Source organism: Peromyscus maniculatus, chromosome 6 (assembly GCF_049852395.1).
Source record: "Peromyscus maniculatus bairdii isolate BWxNUB_F1_BW_parent chromosome 6, HU_Pman_BW_mat_3.1, whole genome shotgun sequence".
NCBI lineage: Eukaryota > Metazoa > Chordata > Mammalia > Rodentia > Cricetidae > Peromyscus > Peromyscus maniculatus.
In genome coordinates this window covers 132,370,545-132,395,735 of record NC_134857.1, presented here as the reverse complement: position 1 = coordinate 132,395,735, position 25,191 = coordinate 132,370,545, and the positions used below count along the sequence as shown (strand labels likewise).

Here is a 25,191-nt window from a genome sequence, read left to right as displayed (position 1 = left end):
AAATCAATGCATTCCTATTTTATTCAAAGCCCAGTGCTGCTTTCCCAGCTCTGGAGCTCACATTATTAGAGATTCTCAAAGGAGAAAACAGTTCTAGTTAGGAACTTCAGATGCCACAGGCAAATGAGATTGGCGAGAACACCTGTGAAGCCCTCCTCCAGGCTTTCCAGTCCCTTCAGCGACAAAGCAGGACAAGCAAACAGAGGAGAGAGAAACACATCGAGGTGGCACACGTCTGAGTGAGCGCAGCTCCCCAGCTATCTGTGCCAAATGTGCAGAGGATGCCCTGCTGCAGCATTAACAGAACCATGTCAGTTCAGGGGATTTAGAATATCAAGACTTTCCTCTTGTGTGTGACCCGTCACTCACACATCTGACTGGATACTAAAACTCAGCTTCTAACACTCACACAAACCCTAAAGATACACAACCAAATTTAATACATTACATAAGCTCACACTCAATTACAGCTGGAGCAAAACCAGCCTTCAGCACAGGCAATCTGGGTTCTCAGCTCCCTGACAACAGAAATTAAAACACAATTTGAAGGATCGTTGCTTGTCTTGAGGCTTTTCTCTCAAATCTGCTTTTAAGAATATCCACCCATTTCTAGCCCTCTTCCCAACCCAGGGTTTTTCTTTAAGAATTATCCTTAAACAGTTCATATACCTTCAAAATCCAAAATTCTTAAAATATGCAAAAAGGTGTATAAAAGTAAGTATTTTAAACTCATGATTACAAGGGACTGCAGTGCAACAGCAAACACTGCCTGGTGGTGCTAACTCTACCAGTAACAGTCGACTGTCTTCTAACTCAAACAAGCAAGACGTGTGCATCACCTGTTCCTCAACAGTCCACAGCTGGTTGAATGTTTCAGGTTTGGTGTCATCACACAGGCGACCTCTTATCATCTGCATATAATATAAAAAAAGCTTCTTATAAATGGAAAACATCAAGTATATAACCAAAGAGCACACAAGGAATGTTTTAGAATTTCCAAAATATCTTTGCATATTTTTTAATTTATACATCACCTATTTACTGATTAAATGTTTTTTTCCATATTCTTGTATTTCATTTGGTTTTAAACACTTAACAATCCTCATATAAATAAATGATAGCAAATCATCTCTAGAAACAAGAAATGTGGGTTCAAAACTGAAAAATAACAAGTCCTTCAGAGACAAGGCCACATCTGAAATCCTGATCACACTCCACAGTGCCACTGTACTAGGCACAGTACCCACAATGCCCATTTAAAATCCAGACAGACCCTACAATGTGACAAATACCAACTCCATTTGGTAAGAGGCTGCAACTTGAAGACTGGAACACACACAACCAAAGTGTCACATCTAGCAGATTCAGGTTTCTGGTTACCTTGAAAGTTTATGGTCCTATTATTGTTCAGTAAATGACTCATTTTAAGAACACAAATCAACAAAATGTTAAACATTTTTATGCTACTCAGATATTCCACACTAAGTACCTGAGGACGGCTATGGGAGCCTTCTGGACCGTCACTCAAAGGCAGCATGGAGTAAGAAAGGGACTCTCCATCCTTCTTAGGGTCTAAAGGACTTTTCGGTCTAGCAGGCAAGCCTACTAAAAATAAAATCATACAAAGAATTATTCAAGCAAGACACTGCAAGTCATTTTCCTCATTCAATTCTTACCATGAAAGTTCTTACCTTTATCAAAAACTAACTTAACTCTCCTACTATGTCTTTTGCGGTTTTTAAATTCTCTTTCAAAGTTCCCAAGGCTGTTGGTATACTGGTCCCACACAATCTCAGGCAACTGAACAACTCTCTGTGGGTATGGAAGCCCTATATCGGCCTGGGAAAAAGACAAAATAAAAATATCAGAGTGCCAATCTACATTTAATTCAGGAAGATAACAGGTGAAATAAAAATGCAAGTGGCACACTGTAAACTCTACCCCTAGGGTGCCAAACACGGACTACACAGAGAGACTGTGCTGCATCAGTAGCAACTCCACACATAAACACCAAACACCTGTCAGCCCGAGTGACACGCATACCGCGTGTGCTAAATGCAACAGAGGAGACCCTGAGACATACGCATTTGGACAGTCAGCCTCAAGTTTGTGGCTTATTGGTAACATAATAAAAAACGAATCCATAATCTGTAAGTCTTTGCCACATATAAAACTTATGACAACTTTTCGTTCTGGCAATGCTGGGCCTTGTACAAACCAGCACATCCTGCACCATAGCTACATCCCTTGCTCCAAATTATAACATCTTAAAAAATGAAACTTCTAAATTAAATCTAGGACAAAGAAGTCTTTCTAAGCAACATAAACCTTGCCTCTTTATTGAGTATCTGGATTTAATCTTTGTAAAAAGTTAAGATGTTCAATAATACATCTGTTTCTGAATTTAAACAAAATTCTAAATTGAACCTGAAAATGAAAAACAAGCAAACAGCCAACTGCATATAAATCTAGTAAGTGTGCCTAAGTGCATGATTTTGTTTACCAGAATACAAATGAGACTAAAGTTAATACATTTACTATTTATTTCTCTAACAGTTTTAATTTAATCTGCCAAAAATTGCCATTTTAAAAACAGTGTCTTTGTGTTCAAGCAAACTGTTTAATAATGATAAAAGGAGATTTTTTTTCATTTATTTATTATAAGGTTTTGGGCTTTTGTTGTTTAGGGTTGTTTTTAATTTTTTTAAACAGTGTCTCTTGTAGCACAGGATGACCTCAAATTTGATCGGTAGGTTTGAGGATGACCTTCTACTCAGGAGCCTCATTTCTCAGGTAAGTTTTGGGATCCTAAATTTGCCCCACCATGCTGGACCAAGGGGAACCTTATTTAATGGAGAAAGTACGATACACTCTAACAACCAGTTTTTAATAAGCCAATATGCAGACTACGTATGTATTATGAAATGCAGGTTTCCTGAAAGCAGAGAAAGGAAAGGCACACTGACAACATCTCACCGTCACTTCGAGCCCATCACAAAGAGAGGCCCTCACAGATTCTGTTTAATGTTTTCACACAACACTGACACCGAGGCTTTCAAGCATACTAAGCAAGGTTCAGCGGTAGTAGAGCACTTGCTTGCACAAGGTCTGGTTCTATCTCTAGTACCAGAGAACAACACCCCCACAATGTGTTTGTGTGTATACATCTTGATCAATTGGGTATATCTGAACAGCTCACTGTTAAACATTACGTTTGTTTCAAATACAAAAGAAAACTAGTTAGTTTCACACTAAGGAAGAAAAAAGCCTTTTTAAAAATTAAATGAAATTCATAGTTTCTCTTCATGGATTTGGTTATGCCTTAAGCATGTGTAGAATAAATTTTTGTATTGTCTCTATAAACATTTGCCTTTTCTCTCAGTAGCAAATGTGACCCAAACAAAAGCAGTTTATAATTAATAAATCCTCTGCACCAGGTCTCAGAGTCCTACTAACCCTGAGTCCTGGAGGAGGAGGAAGAGGAGGAGGAGGAAGTGATGGTGGAAAACAGATGAAGTGTGAGCAGAACAGCTCTTGTCCAAACAACACAAGCTCAGTTCTCTTCATCTGGGCAAACTGGACCGTGTGCTGGATAGGGAAAGAAGATGGACGGCCTTCAGTAACATGATTAATCTGGAAGAAGCTGGCGTGGAATTAAATACTCTCAAAGCACAGACAGATTCACAGAAAAAGAAACAATTATCTTAAATTACCAAGTATACTCCAATAAATGTTTGAAAGTACTAAAGTACATTTTTTTGGTACCTTCTTCTGAAGTTTTTCCACAAATCCAATAGGATTTTTGAGTGCTTCTCTCTGGTGTCTGCCTAAACTTTCCAGGTCTTGGACTGCTTGAGAACGCTGAGCCTCAAGGACAGCAATGGTCTGTAGCAGTCTCTGGTAACTGGAGACAAAGAGAGCGATCTCACTGGAGTTTTCTACTAACAACAACCAATAAAAACTCAGTTCAAGTTACCATCTACTATATATGAAGTCACACAGTCTTTTTAAAGTTACCTGAAAGAGTTTAGTAAAACATATTACTGGGAATAAATGAGGTCTTCCTGAGTTACGAAGTACCTAGTCAGAAAACATCAGTTAGAGAAAGCAAAGCCTCCTTTCCCATCTTAGACCTTCTAATTCTTGAACCTTGAATGAGTTCAGAAAACAAGAAACCATTCTGACGTTCCAGCAACCAAGGTTTTAAGAAACTCCTTAGTAAAAGAACTAAAATCACATAATTTCACACACAGAGCCGAGCCCCCAAACCCAGCCCTCTAGCTCTACTGTGCAGGAACAGAATGTCTACGGCACATTTCTTCCCAAAGCCATAAAGACAGTGTCCCACAGTCTGATATGGTAGTCGGTCACATGGTTCTTAGCTGCTCTGTCCTCCTTCTCACCCACATTTCTCCAGCACTCAAGACAAAGGCAAATGCTGAAGGTCTTATTTCCCTACCTGCAAGGCTCTTTTAAAATAGCTAACATCCATTTCATCCACATAATCAATTTACTTGTCACCATCCTGGAATCTAATTACACTAGAGATATATTTATTAACTAGTTCATTTGCATTCAGTGTCTTTTTTTTTTTTGCTAGCACTGTCCTGAGTCTGGAATGTCAGGTTTTACACATAAATACACATAAAAATGCAGTAACCTCAAATCCTTGGGTGCTCAGAAGCTTTTCACAGAAATAATTAAAAAGTCACCTGAAATTCATTTTAAAGAAGCTGTGTCCTTAAAGTATCAACTGAGCAGTTTTCCTTTATGGTCCAAATATATTGGTTTCTCAATAGACTGTGACTCCTAACGGAAAATATATCTGTTTAGTTTACCTTTCTTTATTTAGTCAAGGTATAGCTCACTTCCCAGCATATAGATATTTCTTGAATAAATAACTGTCTGATGTTTTGTCCAATCAGAAGCATAGTAAGTCTTGTAAGTTAGAAGGCAGCAAAGCACCAGAAACATCCCAACAATTCAACCCCGAGACTCATCACCGAGCTGATGCTTCCAACACCTTCTTTCTGTTTAACATGATGACACAATGAACATTAACATAAACTGTATGGATAGGTACACAGTTGAGGCCCGCTTAGGATACAGGCTGGGGTGGGGTGGGGTGGGGAGACAATGAAAGCGTAACTTCCCAACTCCAATTTTGCTTTCTTAATGCAGGCCAAGTGACTAGAAGGCACAGAATGAACACAGAAAACCTGGAAAACATCAGTGACATCAAGTCTTCTGCGCCAATCCAAACCACTCTCAGATGAGTCAGAGATCTCACCAGCTGGAAGGGACGACACTGTCGATCCCTGGATCCATTGGAATGACACCCAGTCTGACACAACTTATTTCCAGTCTCACCCACAGCTTTCTCCACATTCAAAAGCAAAATGAACAAGTCAGTTCATGAATGAATCCAAGGTAAGACTGGGTTGCCCATTAATCCAATCACTGTTTGCTAAGAAAACAAGGCCCTCTCTTAAAAGCTCTAGCAATTACCAAAATACATTAGACATGGAGCTTAGGTATAACCAGGGCGCTACAATAGTGGGAGAGAAAGAAACAGAAGTAGGTATGCAGGAAAACAGCACTGACCATCTTCCCAGAGACCGAAGCAGGCATGTAGCTGAGGATCGATCAATCACAGTGGTCCACCTACCTTTTAGTGTTCGAAATTGTCCAAAATGATTTCTTTTAAAGAAAGAAGGCTGAGTATGATGGAGTACATCTTTAATCCCAGCAATTGAGAGACAGAGGTAGGTGGACCTCTTGAGTTTGAGGGCAACATGGTCTACACAGTGAGTTACAGGCCAGCTGGAGCTACCTAGTGAGATTCCTGTCTCAAAAAGGAAAAGGAAAGGAGAGGAAAGAGGAAGGAGGAAAAAGGAAAGGAGAGGGGAGGGGAAAGGAGAAGGGAGAAAGGAAAGAAAGAGAAAGGAAGGAAGGGAGGGAGGGAGAGAGGGAGAGAGGGAGGGAGGGAGGGAGAGAGGGAGGGAGGGAGAGCGGGAGGGATGAACAAACTGTGTCTCTGACCCAAAGTAACACAGCAAGTGACACTGTATAGTGGTCCTGTGCAGATCACACCTGCCAATGCATTCAGCTCATCCAATGCATTCAGGATGACAAGTCTGTGAACAGACAAGATAGATGAGCAACTATGCAATAACAAACAGTAATAAGGGCCAAGTGTGACAGCTTCTACCTTCTCGGGGATAAGGCAGAGGGATGGGAAATCTGAGGGCAGCCTAGTCTACAGACTAAGACACTGTATGAAAATACAAACAACAACAGAAACAGAAGGTCTAACATTCATTGTGTATACTATATGCTGAGCACTGCTGTATTTTAAATGTCATAAACTTGAAACAGTATCATTTGTTATTCAAGGCATACTACGAAGAAAACTCTTGCCTCAAACAGAAGATGTCAGAACAGTATCTATTCATCACAGATACTCATCCAAACATTTAAAGAAAACACAAACACAAAACAAATCCTGAAACTCCACAGAACCAATAAAACACTTTCGCTTTAGCTACCCCTTAACCTCCTAAGGAACGGAGTGACTTGTGAAAACCTCACGGGCTTCCTGTGTTGTGTGCACAGTCACAGCTGATCTTCAGGAGATCCTGACAGTGAGTGTCCTGCAGCCAAGCGCTCCCCACTCCCTTTCCTGAGGATACCCACATGCAGACCTTTAGCTCTCAGCCTAGGGTGGCAGCTGACTACAGCACCTATACACTGAAGGACCAGTAACTCAGCAGCTGGCTTTACTTTTCTAGGCAGCGATACTACACGTACAGCCACCACTGGAGAGGAAGAGACAGGAGAGAAGGAGGTGGAAAGTCTTGCTTTTCAGTGCACCAGCATGTTTTTCTAGGGGCCAGCTTTCCATTTCTACAGTGGAAAGAATCTTTAAGCACTCACATGGACATTTTTTAGCCTTAAAACATAATGTGGAAAAAAAAATTTTAAATCTAGCTTTTCACACATTCTGCTAAGAAAGTTGGTATAATTCTTGAAAATAATAATTGTCAGTGGAAGGTCCCCAGTTTGATCCCAGGTTTCAGCACCAGATGAAAGGGAAAGAGGGGAGGAGGGGAGGGAGGGAGGGAGGGAGGGAGGGAGGGAGGGAGGGAGGGAGGGAGGGAGGGAGGAGAGGGGGAGGTAAGAAGGAAGGACATGACTGCTTCTAGGTATGGTAGAGGAGGGGTTTACTGTAGATAAAAAGGAGAGTGCAGCCAGTAGCAAGGACATCTGGAAGAGTCCAGAGTGAACAAGACCCTGAGTCAGGCCATGAGAAGAGTTGGGGAAGGAGAGAGGGGAGCACCAGGAAAGTAAAGGGTGGAAAAAGGGCAAGTAACCAAAATGGCTGATTTATACAGGGAAGGGCCGCTGGGGGAAGGGCAGCCCAGCCACTGGAATGGAGAAATTTAGGGTAGGGGGTGGGGTATGCCAGCCATACTCTATAACAGGTAGGACTAAGGGATGCTGGGACAAACTGTCAGATAAGTCTGCTTTGGTATGTTAAATAGACGCCTCCATTAGCCATTTGTCCAGGGTTTGAGGCCTAATGATAATCAAGAGAAAAAAAAACAAAAGAGGGAGAGATAGAAATCTCATCTCTATAAGGAATCTACACAACCACGGTTTGCCTGAATTGATCAAGCTTTGCACAGCCACACATGTGTTTAAACAGCAGAGTGACTGTAACAGACATCACGTCATCCACAAAGCATGAAGTATCTACTATAGGTCACCATGAGGAAGTCTGCCACACCTCCCTGCTCACATCAGTCAAAGTAGAAAAGAAACAGAGCTCTGAAGGGTAACTAACAACTACACAACACATTTCTAGCCAGCCAGTCTTCCAAGTCGTTCTAACAGCAAATTATGCTCTGTGTGCCTCTCACTAAGCTGTTCAACCAACACCTATTCATCATCGGTGGCAGGAACACACAGTAGTCTGCAGAAGACACACACGCCCGAGGCTAGCCCAGGCCACAACAAATTCAAGGCCTACCTGGTAACAAAGCAAGGCTCTGTGGAGGGAGGCTGTTTGCCATGTACGATTATCGAGTAAGACTTAATCATACCTCAGTTTATCCATTTGTTTCTGGAATTAATTTGCCAAGACACACAGAAGGCCGTGAAAGAAGCTGCACTTTAGGAGAAAACTGTTAGGCAAATGTAACACAGCAGCAACCACAGCTACCACACCACCGCAGAATAGCAGTTGGGGGAGCTGCCATTCTAAGGATAAGCAATAAGATGGAGGCGGCCCAGAAGCAGAGCCTTTACTTGCACAAGACTCTTGGTCCAATGTCCAACACCACAAAAGAAGGGCACAGATTTCTGTTAAATTATGAAAACATTTTCTAATCATAAAATATAAACTCAAGCAGAAATGTGAAACATGAAAATAAAATTGCCATTATTCCATCATGAAATAAAGCTGTCACATTTTAATCTAGTGAGAAAAAAATTTTAATAAGTTTTTACAAAATACAGGGGAATATTAATTTTTACAAAATGGGTTTTTATTCAAAGTACATAGGAATAAGAATTACTGCTAAATAAAACTGTGCTTTTTTTTTTTTTAGAAATTACCAACACTGTTCTTGAGTACTCCCAAATATCTGTAAAATTAAAGACTGGGCCTAAAAATTAAGGAACTTACAGTAAAGAATACACATGAATAATAACATATCATCAGTTCACAACTGTAACAAATGCCCCATTCTAACATAAGATGCTCAACAGAGGTGCAGAACATCTGGGAACTCAGTAGCACATTCCTACTTAATCTGTCAACTTTTGGAAACTACGCTTTTAAAAGTTCCCTTTAAGCTACTAATATAGCTCTTAAGAATTCGGGGGGGGGGGGGGGGTTAAGCCAGGTGGTGGTGGCACACGCCTTTATTCCCAGTACTCAGCACTTAAGAGGCAGAGCCAGGAGGATCTCTGTGAGTTCAAGGCCAGCCTGGTCTACAGAGAGGGTTGTAGGACAGCCAGGACTACACAGAGAGACCCTGTCTCAGGGAGGGAAAAAAAAAAGAATTCTGGGGGTTTCACTCAAAGACAGGGTTCAGACACAGTCCCCTTCTCTTCCCCTGCAGAGTCATGGAGGTTGTTTTTATCATTATCATTAAAATTACAATGCCTTTACAATACAAAGAATACCCACAAGTCTGTAATTTCCAAGACCACTGTGACGCCCCACTCAAGGTAAGATAACACAATTTGGCTTAGCCAACCCAAGTTGCTTTCAAGCCTGCTGGACGCCAGCTAAACTCTCAGGTTGGTTGGCTTCTATAACCTATTGCAATAAAATCTGCTACTACCTTGAAATTTTCCCCTACTAAGTATGAAAAAATGATTGGCTTTTCCTTGTAAAAAGTTTCTAGGGCTGGAGAGATGGCTCAGCGGTTGGGAGCACGGGCTGTTCTTCCAGAGGACCTGGGTTCAATACCCAGAACACACATAAGGCAGGTCATAATCATCTGTAACTCAAGCTCCAGGGGATCTGGCACCCTCACACAGATATGCATGCAGGCAAAACACCAATGTGCATAAAATAAAAATACATAAGTAAATCATAAAAAGGTTTAATATTTTTGCTCTAAGCATGGCCATTCACAAAGCAGAGGCATGCTCCCAACATGTATGCCTTACTGTAAATCAAGTAAATCTGTAAATCACTCTACTATACTGCCACAAATTAAGAAAAACATACTTCTTTCTTCCTGTCTCCTAGATTATCTCAAACGTTCATGATAATTATCTTCTACAGTATTGGGGGCATTTCTGTATGCATAACTGAGTCACCTTTTAACAAGTTATGAAGTACACAACTCCACTAACCATCCATGCCTCACTCACCAGCCCCTGAAAACAATCTTTCAACCTCTATAACTTCGCCTGTTCTAGCTAAACATAGTCAGTCATACATGACCTACTGTGTCCAGCTTCTTTCCACTGGAACCATTACCAAGACTCCTAACACCACCCTGCTTTGTAAAGTTGTTGTTGTTTGTATGGATGAATGTTCTGTCATTCTGTCTGTGCACATGTGCAAGGCTGCTGCCTGAGCTGGAGAGGCTGACTGCTGGGAAGCACCCTGTGAGTGCTGGGTGTCAAATCTGGGTCTGCAAGAGCAGCAATGCCTTCAACTGCAAGCCCTTTCTCCAGCCACTCCTCCCTTTTGATGGCCAAGTAATAGTCCATTGTAGTAACATTCATATATTGCGGGGTATCTGGGTTGTTTCTAACTTTTAGCAATAGAGAATTATGCTGCTGTGAACACCTGTATCTAAGCTCTTCTTTGAACAACCACTTTTCTTTGGGGTATTTAAAAGGGCATTTTATTTTTACATACGTGGTATGCCTGAAGTGTGTCTTGTGTGGGTGTTCGTGTTGTGCACTCGTGCATGCACATGGAGGCCAGAGGTTGAGACATAGGATGTCGTCCTTCCCACCTTATATGAAGAGGTAGGAGGGTTGTAGGACAGCCAGGACTACACAGACAGACCCTGTCTCAGGGAGGGAAAAAAAAAAAAACACACAAGAGGGAGTTAAGAATTACCTGGAACTGAACTATAGGTGGTTATGAGCTACCTGATGTGGGAAATGGGAGCCAAATCTGGCTCCTCTGCAAAAGCCAAATGCTCTTTATTGCTCCAGTCCTGTAAGTTCTTTTTTTTTTTTTAATTTAATTTTTTTTTCTTTTTTGTTTTTGTTTTTGAGACAGGGTTTCTCTGTGTAGCTTTGGTGCTGTCCTAGATCTCGCTCTCACAGAGATCCAGAGATCCACCAGGCTCTTCCTCCGAGTGCTGGGATTAAAAGGTGTGCGCCACCACCACCCAGCCTTAATTTATTTTTAGTATAAATATTAGTGGCACACATGTGTATATTCGAGGGCAAGTGCCTGATGTGGTCAGGCAGCAGAACACTGAGAACTGGAATTACAGTTGCGTACCACCCAGTGTGGATGCTGGGAATTGAACTTGGGTCTTCAGTAATAGCAATCTGCACTCAACCAGCACTGCCCTTCCCCAGCTTTTTAAATTCCTTTTTTCCTGGAGATAGTTCTGAGTGGGTTTCTGGTTCTTGCAACTAACAAATGTAATAAAGCAAGCTCCAATCACCTTAATTTCATTTTCCTTGTTGCTTTTAAGGTTTGAAGATACTGCTTACTGAGGGGAAGGAGGAGTGTGTATGGGGGGTGGAGGATATTTGCTTTTTCAAAATAGGGTCTTGCTATTTTGCCCAGGCTGGCATAGAACTCACAGCCATCTTGCCTTCCCCTTGCAAGTGCTAGGATCATAGATGTACAACACCATACCTGGAGCTTCATAAAAAAAGTTTTTTTAAACTTTCAATCTGTGTTTTTAATCATATTTATAAAGCTACCCCTACCCCAAACCTGGGGTTCTTGTGGGAACAGATCTTAAAAGGGCTATTCAATCAGTTCATAGTACTTTTCCAAAAGCTCACAAAAAAACTGACTTCTCTTAAAGAGGAAGCCAAATCCCACTAACTATCCTGTGGACAATACTTTATACTCAATATCAACTGTCCTTCTCTATCTGTCTCTTCTGAAACAATGTCTCCCACTGAACACAGATCACTGACTGGCTATATTGTATGGCTAGCAAACTCCAGAGACCCATCTGTGCCTACCCTTCGGAGTTGGGGGTCCAGAAAGCTGCCATTGCACATGAGTGCTGGTCTTGTGTGACAGGACACTGTCCACTGATCATCTTCTCAGCCCCCACAAGACACCCATAAAAAGACAAACCATTTGTCTTCTTTCAAGTCCTTCAGACAACCTCAACCAAATTCTTACCATTCTATACACTTTCTGAAGCCAATAGACAAAACTCAAGACTGTAAAAACATTTAAAAATCATATAAATCGCCGGGCGTTGGTGGCGCACGCCTTTAATCCCAGCACTCGGGAGGCAGAGCCAGGCGGATCTCTGTGAGTTTGAGGCCAGCCTGGGCTACCAAGTGAGCTCCAGGAAAAGGCGCAAAGCTACACAGAGAAACCCTGTCTCGAAAAACCAAAAAAAAAAAAAAAAAAATCATATAAATCATTCTGATAATAGAAATTTTATCTCACAATGCACTAACTCCGAGTGTTTTTTATTCTCATTTTTCATATTCCCATTATAAAATATTAGTTTTGGCACCAGACTACCCATCCCTAAATACACAACTCCACCAATAACCAGGGAAACCGGCATAATTTTAATAAACTGTGTGAATGAATGTGCAGCTTATTTACCTTCTTTTTAAAACTTAAAATCCAGATTGTTTTCAAATAAGTTCTGTGGTAAGAATGTAGCTCAATGGTAGAACTTTACCTAGCATGCAAAAAACCTAGGGTCAATTTTTAGCACTGAAAAAATAAATGACTTTATTACCAGAAGTACCCTCATTTTTCTGAGGTTTTCAAACCAGGGTAAAGGCTTGGAAATTCTCCTATACAGGTCATGTTTCTCAAAGAGCTTGTGATCTACTATATACAATTGCAGCAGTTATCATTACCTAGAATAGAGCACACAGAAAGTACCTGATCTGTTAGGGAAGAGAAAGTCTTCTCAGAGAATATGATGCCTAAACTAAGAAGGGTCCCCATTTGTTGACAGAGGATGATAACCAGGGAAACCAGCATAAGAACAGACCAGAGCAAGAAGTTCGTGAGGCCTTCAGGCACGCTCATCCTTTCCATGTCGTAACACAATGTCAACATCTACAGCAGTAGTTTTCAACTTCTCAGTGTTGTAGCCCTTTAATACAGTTCCTCATGTTGTGGTGACCCCCAACCATAAAATTATTTTCGTTGCTATTTTGTAACTGTTACCTGACATGTGACCCATGTGAAAAGTCATTCAACCCCCAAATGTGTTGCCCAGGCTGAGAACTGGAGGAATGAGGGAGTCACAAAAATCACAGAGGGAAAGGGACACTGAGAAGGTTGTTTATACTTTCTAGTTGGGCTACATTCACAGGTATCCTTGAGCATACGAGACCCATTGGCCACAGGTTAAACACTCGGTTGAATGAGGGGTAAGGGCATACTCAGTTAAAGAATTCGGAAAACTGGGCTGAAGAGGTAATTTTGATCAGGTAACGGCACTTGCCACCACACCATGGGAGAAGAACCAACCCCTCTAAGCTGTCCCTTGACCTCTAGGCTGCTACCCCTCCCATCACATCAGGAGCTCGTTTCATCTGGCCAGCATGGAGAGTAGGAGGCCGACAGTCAAGGCTTTAAATGAGCAGACACTGTATCGCCAGCATTTGCTTCAGGATGAGGTTAACTGGGGACTCCAGGACAGCACCACAGAAAGTAAGACACCTTCGCTAATGATGCAGAGACGACGCCACTGACGCTCAAGGAAGCAGGTGCGGAGCTCAACCAATGGCTGGGGACTCCTTCAAAGAGGCTGCCTTTCCCCTAGACACTGCCAGGTTAACTCAAAGATGCTCAAAGTGGTTTGGGAAGCAGTAATAAACTCATTCTCTGACATGCTTGACTCAGTTTTCTGTGTGGCAGGGAAAAGGGAAGGTCTACTGAAAGGTCGAAAGCTTGAGAAGAGTCTGAGCTCAGGCTACCCCGAGATCCACTACTATACAGGTGACAGATTTCTAAACCACGGCAGTTAACGAGAACCCCAGAGAAGGACATAAGGAGACAGCCAGTAACTGAGACCCGAGCAGTGGAACGCAAAGTGAAACACAAAGGGAAAAGTACAGAGTCATGTATACAATACACCAGCTACAATTAGAGTGATGTATCAGCATTTACGTCGGCTGCTAGGCCTTGCACCAGGATAGAAAAGAGCATGCTCACCATGTCTAGTACAATCACGCCACCTTTGTAAGGAACTTAAAAAAGAAATTCAAGAATTTGAGTCTACACTTAAATGAGATAGCATTTCAAACTACAAACATTATTTAGTTGTAACCTTAAAAAAAAAAAACCCACTACTTATAAAATGAATGCTCTACTTGCTAACCGTGGCTCCTCACATATCTCTGCCTGTTCTAGCGTTTTACTCAGTTTCTTTAGGAGGCTGGGGACATGGATGTAAGGAAGATGATTAATGAACACAGGGGAGATAACTACTTGTGCTCTACAGAGCAGCAGAGTTAACTGTACTTGACCAAGAACATCCTGTACTTCAAAACAAGAGACACAATGTCCCCAACACAAAGAGAGGACATGCCTGAGGTGATGATGTAACAATTGTCCTATTCAGACTCATATGATGTGTGCATGTTTGGAACACTGCACTAGATCTATAAAATACATAATCACATTAATCAAAAAGATGTGGCTATTCTTGCTATGACCGTGGAGCACAGATTCCAGTGAGGTCACAGGTAACTGTTACACCTGCCTATGACCTTGAAGTAGGGTGTGGCCTGGAAAGCACATATGCAGGTCTCTCTTTGCCTCCTCGTGGTATTGGATACTGAGATCTTGGACCAGGCAAATCAGCGGGGGACACAGCTCAGCTTTCCCGGACCCTATGACAAATCTCTAATGTTTGTGAGTTAACCCCCAAATCAATTCCTTTGCTCGTTAAATAGATTCTGTGGATTTCTCACATTAGAAAGACACTTCCTCTTGACTATAATCAGTTTGACTCTCACTTCATGCCCTCATTACCAATAAACTATGATCATAAAACTTTTAAGAATTATTTTAAGAATCTGGTAGTACACTACAAAAATAAAGAGGAACAATACTGTAGGAAATGTAAAAAGTAGCAAAATAAAAGGTGAATCAAAAAATTCCAACTTAAACAGTAGAAAAATATAGTATTAAAGAAAACAAATTTCTGCAAAACAATTGTTAACTTTTTTTAAAAAATCTTATTTTCCAACACAAGGTCTCACTATGTAGCTCTGGCTATCCTGGACCTTGTAGGCTGGCTTCAAACTCAAGAAATTTGCTTGTCTCTACCTCCCAAGTGCTGGGATTAAAGGCATGTGCCACTACATCCTGCTCCAGTTGATTTTAATTAAAAAGAAAGCTGGGGAAATGGGTCTGTGGTTAAGGGCACAGGTTGCTCTTTCAGAGGACCTGTTTGGTTCCCAGCATCCACATGCTGGCTCATCACTGTCCATAACTACGGTTTCTGGGGGATCTAGTGCCCTCTTACTAATTCTGCAATGGCACTGGACACACGTGGCTCAAAGATATACATGTGGGCAAAGTACATAACAAGTCAAATAAGTATTTAAAGGCCACTTGTTAGAAACTGAGGTAAACTGGTCCTGAAACAAAGCAACACATTCCAAAGCCTTTCTAAACAGTACATAGCAGACCTGGTACAGCCAAAGTCCCAAGGACTAAAAAAAGCACAGAAACTCCAGATGTATTACACCACTTAATCTCTCAGAATTACCTCTTCAACCTAGTACACAGTTTGTCTTTCATGCTCTTTCTCTGGCTTATCCTCATGAACTTTATCTCAACCGATGATCTAATTCTAACTTCTGCTCTAACAGCAGCAATATCTAACCAACATAACATTTTTCAAATAATAGCACCATTCTTCAATTAAAATTCCTATTATTCAATTTTTCAATTCAGCTTCTTTATTTAAAATCTACTTATAAAAACTTTTAGGCTACAAACAAAAGCCAATCCTCACTGTCATAGATGTCAATAAAAAAAAATATTTTCCAGAGCTGGAGGTAAAGTTCAACAGTAGAGCCCTGAGTTCAACCCTCAGTATCTGAAACAGTGATAATTACTACTTCCAAATAGTCAACCAGCAGGCAGGAGATGTTTCATGAAAGAAATACTCCCAGCATACATTAAAATTAAGTCAAGCTGGGCATGGTAGCACATGCCTTTATTCCCTGCAGAGACAGGTAGATTTCTGTGAGGAAAGGAAAAAGAAAAAGAATGAACTAAAGGAAAAGATCATAATATAACATGAGGCTGGAGAGCTAGCTCAGTGGCTAAGAGCACTTGATGCTCTTACAGAGAACCCACAACATGGCTCATAAACATCCATTCCAGGGGATCTGACACTTTCTAATGCACAAACACACACCAGGTAAAACATTCATATACAAAATGAATATCTAAAATAAAATTAAGTCAAATGAAGGGCCAGCTCCCACCTTTTAAAGGGTTCCTATGAGGAGGAGAGAGGAATAAGAGACTTTTAGAGGGGCTGGAGAGATGGCTTAATGGTTAAGAGCACTGACTGCTCTTTCAGAGGACCTGGGTTCAATTCCCAGCACCCACATGGCAGCTCACAACTGTCTGTAACTCTAGTTCCAGGGGATCTGACACCTTCACTCCAATGCACAGAAAATAAAATTAAATAAACTTAAAAAAAAAAAAAAAAAGAAATAAACTTTTGGATAGAAAGATAGCAGAGAGGAGACAGACAGAAGCACAGGATAGCTTCAGGAGGACCTGGTTCAAAATCTACCGGCCCTTTCTGTCTCTTCAAAAGGGCTTTTTATAACAATGCCTAGGGGCGGGACAAAAGACCTCCCCCTTGCTAGATCAAAGCACACTGCACAGCCAAGTGCAGACCCTTCTAAAGACCTGGTAGCCATGCCTGAGGTCCAATCATTCCCCCTGTGCAGTCCTGCTGGGTAAAGCAAGCTCAGATCTCACTAGGAAATCTCTGTGGGTAGCTCAGCAGTTATGAGCACTCACTGCTCTTACAGAGGACATGGATTCAGTTGCCAGCACCCACAATCTTACAATTGTTGTAAGCACAATCTGACAACCACCTGTGAACTTAAACACATGCAAACTCACAGAAAAAGATCTTCACAAAGCCAGATGCATCTACTCATGGTTATGGCAGAATGACACTGAGTGACTGTCCTGATGGAGAAAATAAAGAAGTAACTTTTCTTCACATCCTAGGTCACAGACATGCACAACTGTGACATGTGAGAGGACAAAGCAATGAGGACAGTGCCATGGTTACCTTTCTCCTACCACAAGAACTGCTTAGTATATGGGACAAGGAGGCGTCCTTCTAAACAGGCTCAGGAAGCTGAGGGTTTACAATACGGAGGACAAAACACAAAAGAAGAAGAAACAATAGAAAAAGGCCCCAAATCTACATGGAGCTCTAGCTGAACACAAAAGGCTACACAAACCTAACATGAGACTCTACAGAGCAGGCAAAGAACTACCATGGAGCTACACACAAAACAACCAAGTATTCACAGAGCTAGAACTATACACGACCCAACCATCCAGAGCAGAGATTTCTTTAAAGCCAGGGCTTGAAGCAACAATCTACGACTGTAATGGTGTTACACCCAAACATCAGTGCCTTAGCCGTTCCCCAACCCTGCCATATGTATCTCTATATGTGGCCACTCATTTGGATCCTTTCGAGTATTTTCTGTAGTTAATCAATTTCTTTTCCTTGGGTCTGTGAACTTCTAACACTGTGAGAGGGGCAATAAGAAGTTATAATTTATCACATGAGAAATTACAGATAACTTAAGGACCTCTTTGTAACTGCGGACAAAGTGAGGAAGTCTTGAGAAATGAAGTTTTGTGGGTTTTTTTTTTTTTTGGTTTGTTTGTTTGTTTTGGTATTTTGAGACAGGGTTTCTCTGTGTAACAGTCCTGGCTGTCCTGGAACTTGCTTTGAAGACCTGGCTGGCCTTGAACTCACTAAGATCCACCTGCCTATGTCTCCCAAGTGTTGGGATTAAAGGCATGAGCCACCACCGCCCCACTAGAAATTGAGACCTTAATTTACAATTATCTAAGTAATGTCAATTACTGTCAGAAAATGTCAATGAATTGCACATTACTCAACAGAGTCAGAGAACTGGTCAGTGCAGATAAAAGATACCTAAACATATGGGTAAAGTAAAAAAGTTAAACTTTCTTACGCATGCGGTGTTAGCATTTGGGCATCTGTACTGGCAAGTGCAGTCCTTGTGCGCACTCGCTACATTCCCTTAAAGACGGGCCTTGCCCACCTCCCGTATCTTTCTCTTTCTCTTCCTTTCCCAGAGACCGGTCTCTGCCCCTTCTCCCCCTCCCCTCAATAAACCTCCCATGTGGGCCCTGTAGTATGATATGACTCCTTCCCACTGCTTTTAAAATACATGTAGCATCCCAAACTACTGAACATGACTAGTACAGAAAAGTTCATTTTTTCCACATACTACTATAAAAATTGTGAAATATAGCTTCTGCAACTAAAGGTTAGCCTCAAAAATAGCAGATAAATAATATAGTTTCAGGAATATTTTATCACTAAGTGAAAACATTCTTTACCATGTATAAAAAAGGAACTTTAACTTCTCTATTGTGAAAAAAGCAAATAAGAACATATACTAACCAAACATCCATGTGCTGTGTATTCCTTCAAAAAGAAACTCCTCAGTGAACCAAACAAGACAATCTGATCTCTAAGATCAAAGAAGGCTAAAAGCAGTCAATTAGAAGGGAAAGTCAACAAAAATGAAATGAAATACTAAACCACAGAGCTGCCAAAAGAACACAGGAAGAAGTGAAACTCTTGGACTATAAAGGTCAGGAAAGGTAGACCTATTATGACAGTGAGGTCACCAGGGTCATTCCACCACCTCTGCCAGCGATGACCCTAAACCAACAATGTTAAGACTATATCCATGTGTCAGCATCCTTAAGATTAGATAGAGCAGAGGATCCTTTAAAATCACCTTACTCCTTAAAAATTAAAAATGTTTGGTAATGGGGCTGGAGATGGCTCAGGAGTTAGGAACACCAGTTGCTTCTTCCAGGGTACTCTGTACTCCAGGATGCAGGGTTCCCAGCACCCACGTGGTAGCTCACAACCACCTGGAACTCCAGTAAAAAGGGACTCAGGTTCCTCTCTTGGCCTCCACAGGTACCGGGCACACCCATGTGGTGCACAGATACACATGCAGGAAAAACAACCATACACACAATAAAATCTTTTTCAAATCGGCAACAATTCATGACATGTTTTGATTAGTCAATGACTTATTCCCCAACAACAAATGTTCTATATACTTTAGGCAGCTTTTACTCCTCCCATTAATCCACCCACACACCCAATGCCTGGTATTCTACAGCTCTTTCTATGAACTGTCAAGAAGCACCAAGCCCCTCTTACCTAGTGGCCTCTGTCTTTCATAGACCACTGCATTCTAAACCCCCAGAGTCTCTTCAAATTAACCAAATCCTCTCTAAGAAGCACTTGTTCTTCACAAACACACCATTAAAGAACAGGAAAGCAGCTAACAAATTAAACAGGGTTTACTTACCTAAAATGCTGCTTCTGACAAACAAAAATCATGTCATTATAATTAGTCAGATTTTAAAAAAAAATTAAATACCAAAGATCTGCTCTATAAGATTCTCAATCTAAAAACTCCCCTAAGTCCACAGAGTAAATCTTCACTCTATGAGGTAACTAGGCATGGCACTCTTGTAATCCCAGCAACAGAGGAAAAGGGAGGAGGGTCACAAGTTCAAGGTTACCTTCAGCAACATCACAAACTTGAGGCAAGCCTGAGCTACAAGAAACCCTTGTCTCAGAAAAAGTCCAGAAACAAGCTGGGCAGTGGTTGCACACGCCTTTAATCCCAACACTCGGGAAGCAGAGCCAGGTGGATCTCTGTGAGTTCAAGGCCAGCCTGGTCTACAGAGCGAGATCCAGGAAAGGCACAAAGCTACACAGAGAAATCCTGTCTCAAAAAACCAAAAAAAAAAAAAAAAAAAAAAACCCAACCAAAAAAAGTCCAGAAACAAAACAGCCATTTTTGTTTTAAAGGCTATTAACTCACGATGCTTTTTTGTGTCTGCAGTACAGTGTTAGGAATGAAACGCAGGGCCTCATACACACTTGCTAAGTATGCTACCACTGAGCTAACCTTCTGACCCTGGTGGGAGACTCTACTGTACTGTCTGTGTAATATACCTACTTAATAACTGTCTCTGACATGCATCACAAAGTTTCATTTCTAGTGACTACCTTCTAAATTGGAAAAGAAATGCTAAATATAAATCCCAAGGCCTTCAAATCCTTATCTGATTCTGGAAGCCAGAACCTCCAGGTGGTCTTAGTCAGCCAAGCCACTAAGGGATCATTAGGTATTCTCTCCCTTTAAGAGAGTCAGTAACCTTTCAGGGCAAGTGTGGCCTTGGGCCCTCTTTGCCAAACCTCTGAGAACATCTGCTACAATAACCGTGAGCAAGAACCTCACCAGAAGAACACACTTTCTAGCCTCTTACTCAGCAAGAAGAGTTCTCTATTTAGGGGGAAAATCAGCAAAAGTACAACGTGAGTCACAACTAAGTACCCCAAACACTCAGACTCATTCCCTGTGCTGTTGCCTAACTTGTCAGGACAGGTCTAAAGCTAAGACTGGAAAGTATCTTTTCAAAAACTTACAAATGATGAGAACCTTGTAAGTGATAGTCTTTCAAACAGATGGAAAAATTCAAAGGACAAGGCAATGGCTGCCAATTACATCATTACTGTTAGCTTAGAGGGAAGTTTTCACTGTAACAGAATCCGAGCCCCCAACTCTAAAGAGAACCCCATGGCAACCATGGAATTTTCTATTAATACACCTTTTGTTTGAGATGGGGCCTGTCTATATGTACGTGTGCACCATGGTGCACGGCTTTAATAACCTGCTTAACTGGCATCAGGAAGTATGACTTGATCCCTTCTGGCAGAGTACTAATGAATACTGTAGGCAAGGCTAAACTGCCAGTTTCACAGGCAACGAGCTAGAGATCTTTTCTAGCATAAAGGGTACTGTCTGTGTACAAGAGGATAAATAACGATCCAACAATACCACTTTCAAAGTATTTCAAATTCCTAACACCTGAAAGCACTAGACAGCTGTAACCATGCTGTTTTTAAACAATCACTTGGTTTGTTTTTTAGTTTTGTTTTTTAAAAGCCAATCATCTCTGACATCTGGATGAAAACATGGGAATAGAAACATGGAGCAAAAAAAGGGACTTTATTAAAGAATTTACATGCAACATGATTAAATACCATTTTCTTGGAATTACTTTAAGCCAAGATGCTCATCACGGTCATCTCTTCCATCTTAGAAGAGAAGTGGTAAATACCTGCCCAATGTGCAGGCCCTTGGTTCTAACCCCTAGTAATGCAAGCAGAAACCAGAGAAAGCAAACCTAAAATAGTGTCATCTTCAAAGATATGGGAGCAAAATAAGGGGCTTCTTTCACCCAGTCACTTGATGACCCATCAGCACTGAGCACTGTCCTCACGGCAAACAGCAGCCAACTCCAAAGGACTCCACGCCCCATGCTGATGGACCTGGAATCTCATCTCTGGATAATTATTTTATGGAAGTACTGTCCTTAATCACCATTCAATCTCACTTTTAAAAATAACAAGACTGAATTACTATTTTCCAGAATCAGTAAGAACATCCTGTAACAAAGACAATAAAAATCAAGGGGAAGAACTACTGAAATATCATTTCCTGGAAGGAAAGTGTAGCTCAGTGGCGGAGCGTGTGCCTTACACTTGCCAGGCTCTCAGTTCAGAAGAAACAAGTTCCAGAGAAATTCAAATTCATTTAAGCCGGAGCTGGCCATGGCGACATAAGTTCGAAGTCCCACGTTCTGAGGAAGCTAAACCAGGACAATCACTGAGTCACAACTCAACACTAACCTAGGTGACATAGAAAGCCTCCATTTCAAAAATAAGAAAATGAAGCAAGACATCACACTTTTTGAGGTGTGCTTCTCTAAAACATATTTCTTTGCACCTGCAAGCAGAGTCCCCCCCTTTGAAAATTATGTATGAATGGAAAACATTTGTTGATCTGTTTTGGTTTGTTTGGTTTTTTGAGACAGGGTCCCCTTACAGCACCCACGCTGCTGTCCTGCCTTGGTCTCTATGCTAGGACTGTGTGTGTGGGTGTGCCACCACGTACCAGTTATCTTATTTCTGAGTTTTTTCACTTAGGAAATTATTATGTTTTTCTGCCTCAAACCGATCTGTAGTATTATTAGACTTGGAATCTTCTGCAATAATTTATCAAATATTCAGGGAAAAATTCTTTCGTAAATCAGGTTTTAAAATACATTTTAGAAGAACAGAGGAAGTTTGGCAGCAGTGTCATAAGCCTTTAATCCCAGCACCTGGGAGGCAGAGACAAGCAGATCTGAGTTTGAGGCCAGCCTGGTCTACAGAGCGAGTTCCAGGACAGCCAGGGCCATACAGTGAAACCCTATCTCGAAAAACAACAAAAACAAACAAAACCAAAAAGAGTACAGGAAGAAAACTTTTTTTCCAGAAGAGACCTATGCTAAAAGTCCACAATAGTATCGGATGTAACATCCTGAACAAACATCCTACTAAGCATGGCAAAAAAAGATCTGTCCCACAGCCCCGATATGATACTTGATCAAGCATCTGTCACAACAAAAGCGGTAGCAATTTTCTTCAAATCCAATTATTTTTGTACAACCAATATAATCTGGCTTTGTGGTAACAGCTCAAAAGCTGACCTCTGAGAGGAGTTAACCTATACATTGGTCACTATTACCCATTCAGGTAGTTTTGTGAGTACTTGCATAGTTTTCCAGGGTTATTGAGGCAGTTAACTGAGTCATTTATAGTATTTTCCAGAATACGTCAAGTGGGCAAAACTATGAAAATTTTGGACACAGAATTATTTGCAAAAGCACCTTTACAACAAAGGCTTGCAAAGTGAGAGTCACTGCAGCTCGGGCTGTTTCAAAGGCCTCCATCGCAGTGTCAACAGCACTATCTATTTCTCTGAGCTGCAGGGGTGATGGCTCAAGCACGGTCTTAAGTCAAAACTTTAATGGGGTTTAAATGCAAATCATTTCTAGTTTGCCAGATATCCAGTACCCAGATGACAGCTACATACTCATGACTTACTTCAACCGCATTTAAAGGCAGATGCTATAAATCTCTACAAGTATGAGCCAAAGTGGACTGTGCTAACTCAGCAGCAAAAAAAGCACTACCACTCATGTTTCCACTCATCTTCCTGCAACACCCCCGGGGTTTCACCTGCCCTTTCTCATTTAGACACATGGGAGCTCTGACTAGAAAATTTGCACTACTACAGAGACGAGTAATGAAGTTCAATGTCGCATCTGAGTTTTTTGCGTTAAAAAATGTAAGTTAAATCTAAACTCATGCTTAAGTGTTAACTTCATCTGCAACAAAAACATGAGGAATAAATACTGAAACCTGGGAAGTGATAAACAAGCAGAACTCATGGTTACCATATTTACACATACTCTTTGTTGTGTTTCAGTGCCACATGATCTGATTCAAAGTAATAAACATCAGGGTCATCCTCCTCCTCTTCTGCAGTGTGCTGACTGGCACTCTCTTTGGCAGATGGCAAATGTCCAATATTCATTCTGGCCTCTGAGGGTGACTGACTTAGTCCTTCACTTGCGTAGTTTTGAGAGTCACAACACAGAACCTTTTCATTTTGAGAAATTTCAACAGGATTTGTGGGAGACTCACTTACATTATCACTAACAGTTGTATTTGTTTCATTGGGACTGAGATTATTCTCCTCAAACTGTCCATTTTCTCGGTAAGGAGAGGTGTTTTTAGTGGGACTACCTCTGGTCGGAGCGGCCCTTCGAGGTGAAGTTCTCAGGGTATATCGGTGTTCTTGAGGTTCAGATAAAGACGACATCTGAGCTGAAGCACAGTCTAGCACAGAGGACAGCTCCGGCTCTGCAGAGACTGGCATGTTTTCAGTATCTGTGTCCAGAGGGTCACTGCTGTTCTCATCACACTGCTCTTTTGAGACACTGCTATCTCCCACCACATCTACTTCCTCCTCAGAATCTCTTAAGGATGACTGAATTTCAGAAACAGGGCCTGATGCTGGCTCAGCAGTCAGCTGATTACGGCGTTCCACGGGGAGACAGGCAGTTACTAGTTTGTGGTCCTCCAACTTGACCTGCACTTCTGACTTTGTGCAAGGCACGAGATGGTCTATACAACTGTCCTCCTTCCTACTACCAAAGAACATTGGAGTCTGGGTTTCTGAATCCCCATTTCCAGCTACTGATTTTTCCTGCAACACATAGGAACCAGTGCTATTTTGTTTAGTGTTCCCGTCAGGCTGACAGTCATCACAGTTTACAACAGCTGAGTCACTGTCATCAACACCATTGACAGTCAAGTAGCCTGCGATTTCTTCTACTACGGCAGCATTAAGTGGCCCTTCCTCACTGACATTCACCTTTTTAATTTCCCTTTTCTCACAATCATCCAATATAAGACATCGACAAGCTCGTTTAGTCCCTTGAAACTCGGCATCATGGTCCACTACTGTCCTCCTCTGTTCTACTGACTCCTTGTCTGGTTTTATAGGCGAATCTTCTTCTGAACTGTTTGTGGCTTCAGCTCTAAGACAGCGTTTACTGTTCTTCAGGACTGGCGGTGCCGGCTCTGTCTGCCTTCTTTCACAGCTCTCTAGGGCCTGCCTTTCTAGGTCATCCTTCTCTGAAGAGGAAAGTCTTCTTTTCCTAGGGCTTACCCATGCTTCTCGAGCACTCTGCTGCTTTACGTCAGAGGTTCTTCCGTTATTATTTCCTTTCTGAACTGGCACAGGCTCTGGTCTCTTCTTTGGTGATCTTGACCGTACTTGAGAATGAGCAGAGATCTCTTCTGGGTGAGCAATGCTACGGTTCCTTAACGTTCTACCACAAAAAGATTCATCCAAGCCGTTTAACCCCACTGTTGATCTTGTAACACGAGTAGATCGGGAAGCAGCCATACTATGGCAAGTCCCTACCATACGGTCATCATGATCCACTCATTGGGAAACCTTCAAAAATGTAAACAAAATAATGAGAAAGAGGTAATAGTTAATATATCTAAAACAAAAGTATAAAGTTATAACTTTTTATCCAAGTATAGCCATTATTAATAATGGGACAAAGGTTACTTTATTAAAATTTCCAATAATGACATTAGTAACAGGTAACAATTACGTACCATTTAATATATTCTAGGACTCCATGTTTATGTTTAACATACCTTCTCCCTGAAGTCTCACAACTCACACAGGAATAGCTATTGTACCTACTTTACAACTGAGGAGACTTGAGGCACAAACAGCCTCAATAATCTATTGACGGTCATATAGCCAGTT

The 25,191-nt window shown here is 41.4% G+C and overlaps 1 protein-coding gene across 5 annotated transcripts in view; it reads right to left on the bottom strand.

Moving 5' to 3' along the window:
* The window catches only part of Zzz3 (zinc finger ZZ-type containing 3), a 68,868-nt gene that overhangs the window by 8,642 nt on the left and 35,035 nt on the right, over positions 1–25,191 (bottom strand). Inside the window, exons 4-9 of one of the 5 annotated variants that reach the window (XM_076575251.1) lie at positions 23,309–24,864; positions 3,766–3,904; positions 3,457–3,588; positions 1,692–1,839; positions 1,490–1,605; positions 840–911 (exon numbers count right to left, since the gene is read on the bottom strand). In XM_076575251.1, coding sequence (XP_076431366.1) covers positions 840–911; positions 1,490–1,605; positions 1,692–1,839; positions 3,457–3,588; positions 3,766–3,904; positions 23,309–24,834 — 2,133 coding nt within the window. In that variant the 5' untranslated portion in view covers positions 24,835–24,864. Of the gene's footprint in view, positions 1–839; positions 912–1,489; positions 1,606–1,691; positions 1,840–3,456; positions 3,589–3,765; positions 3,905–16,816; positions 16,963–23,308; positions 24,865–25,191 lie in introns of those variants that run through there. The other 4 variants (XM_076575252.1, XM_076575253.1, XM_076575254.1 and 1 more) reach the window with 4 other exon arrangements.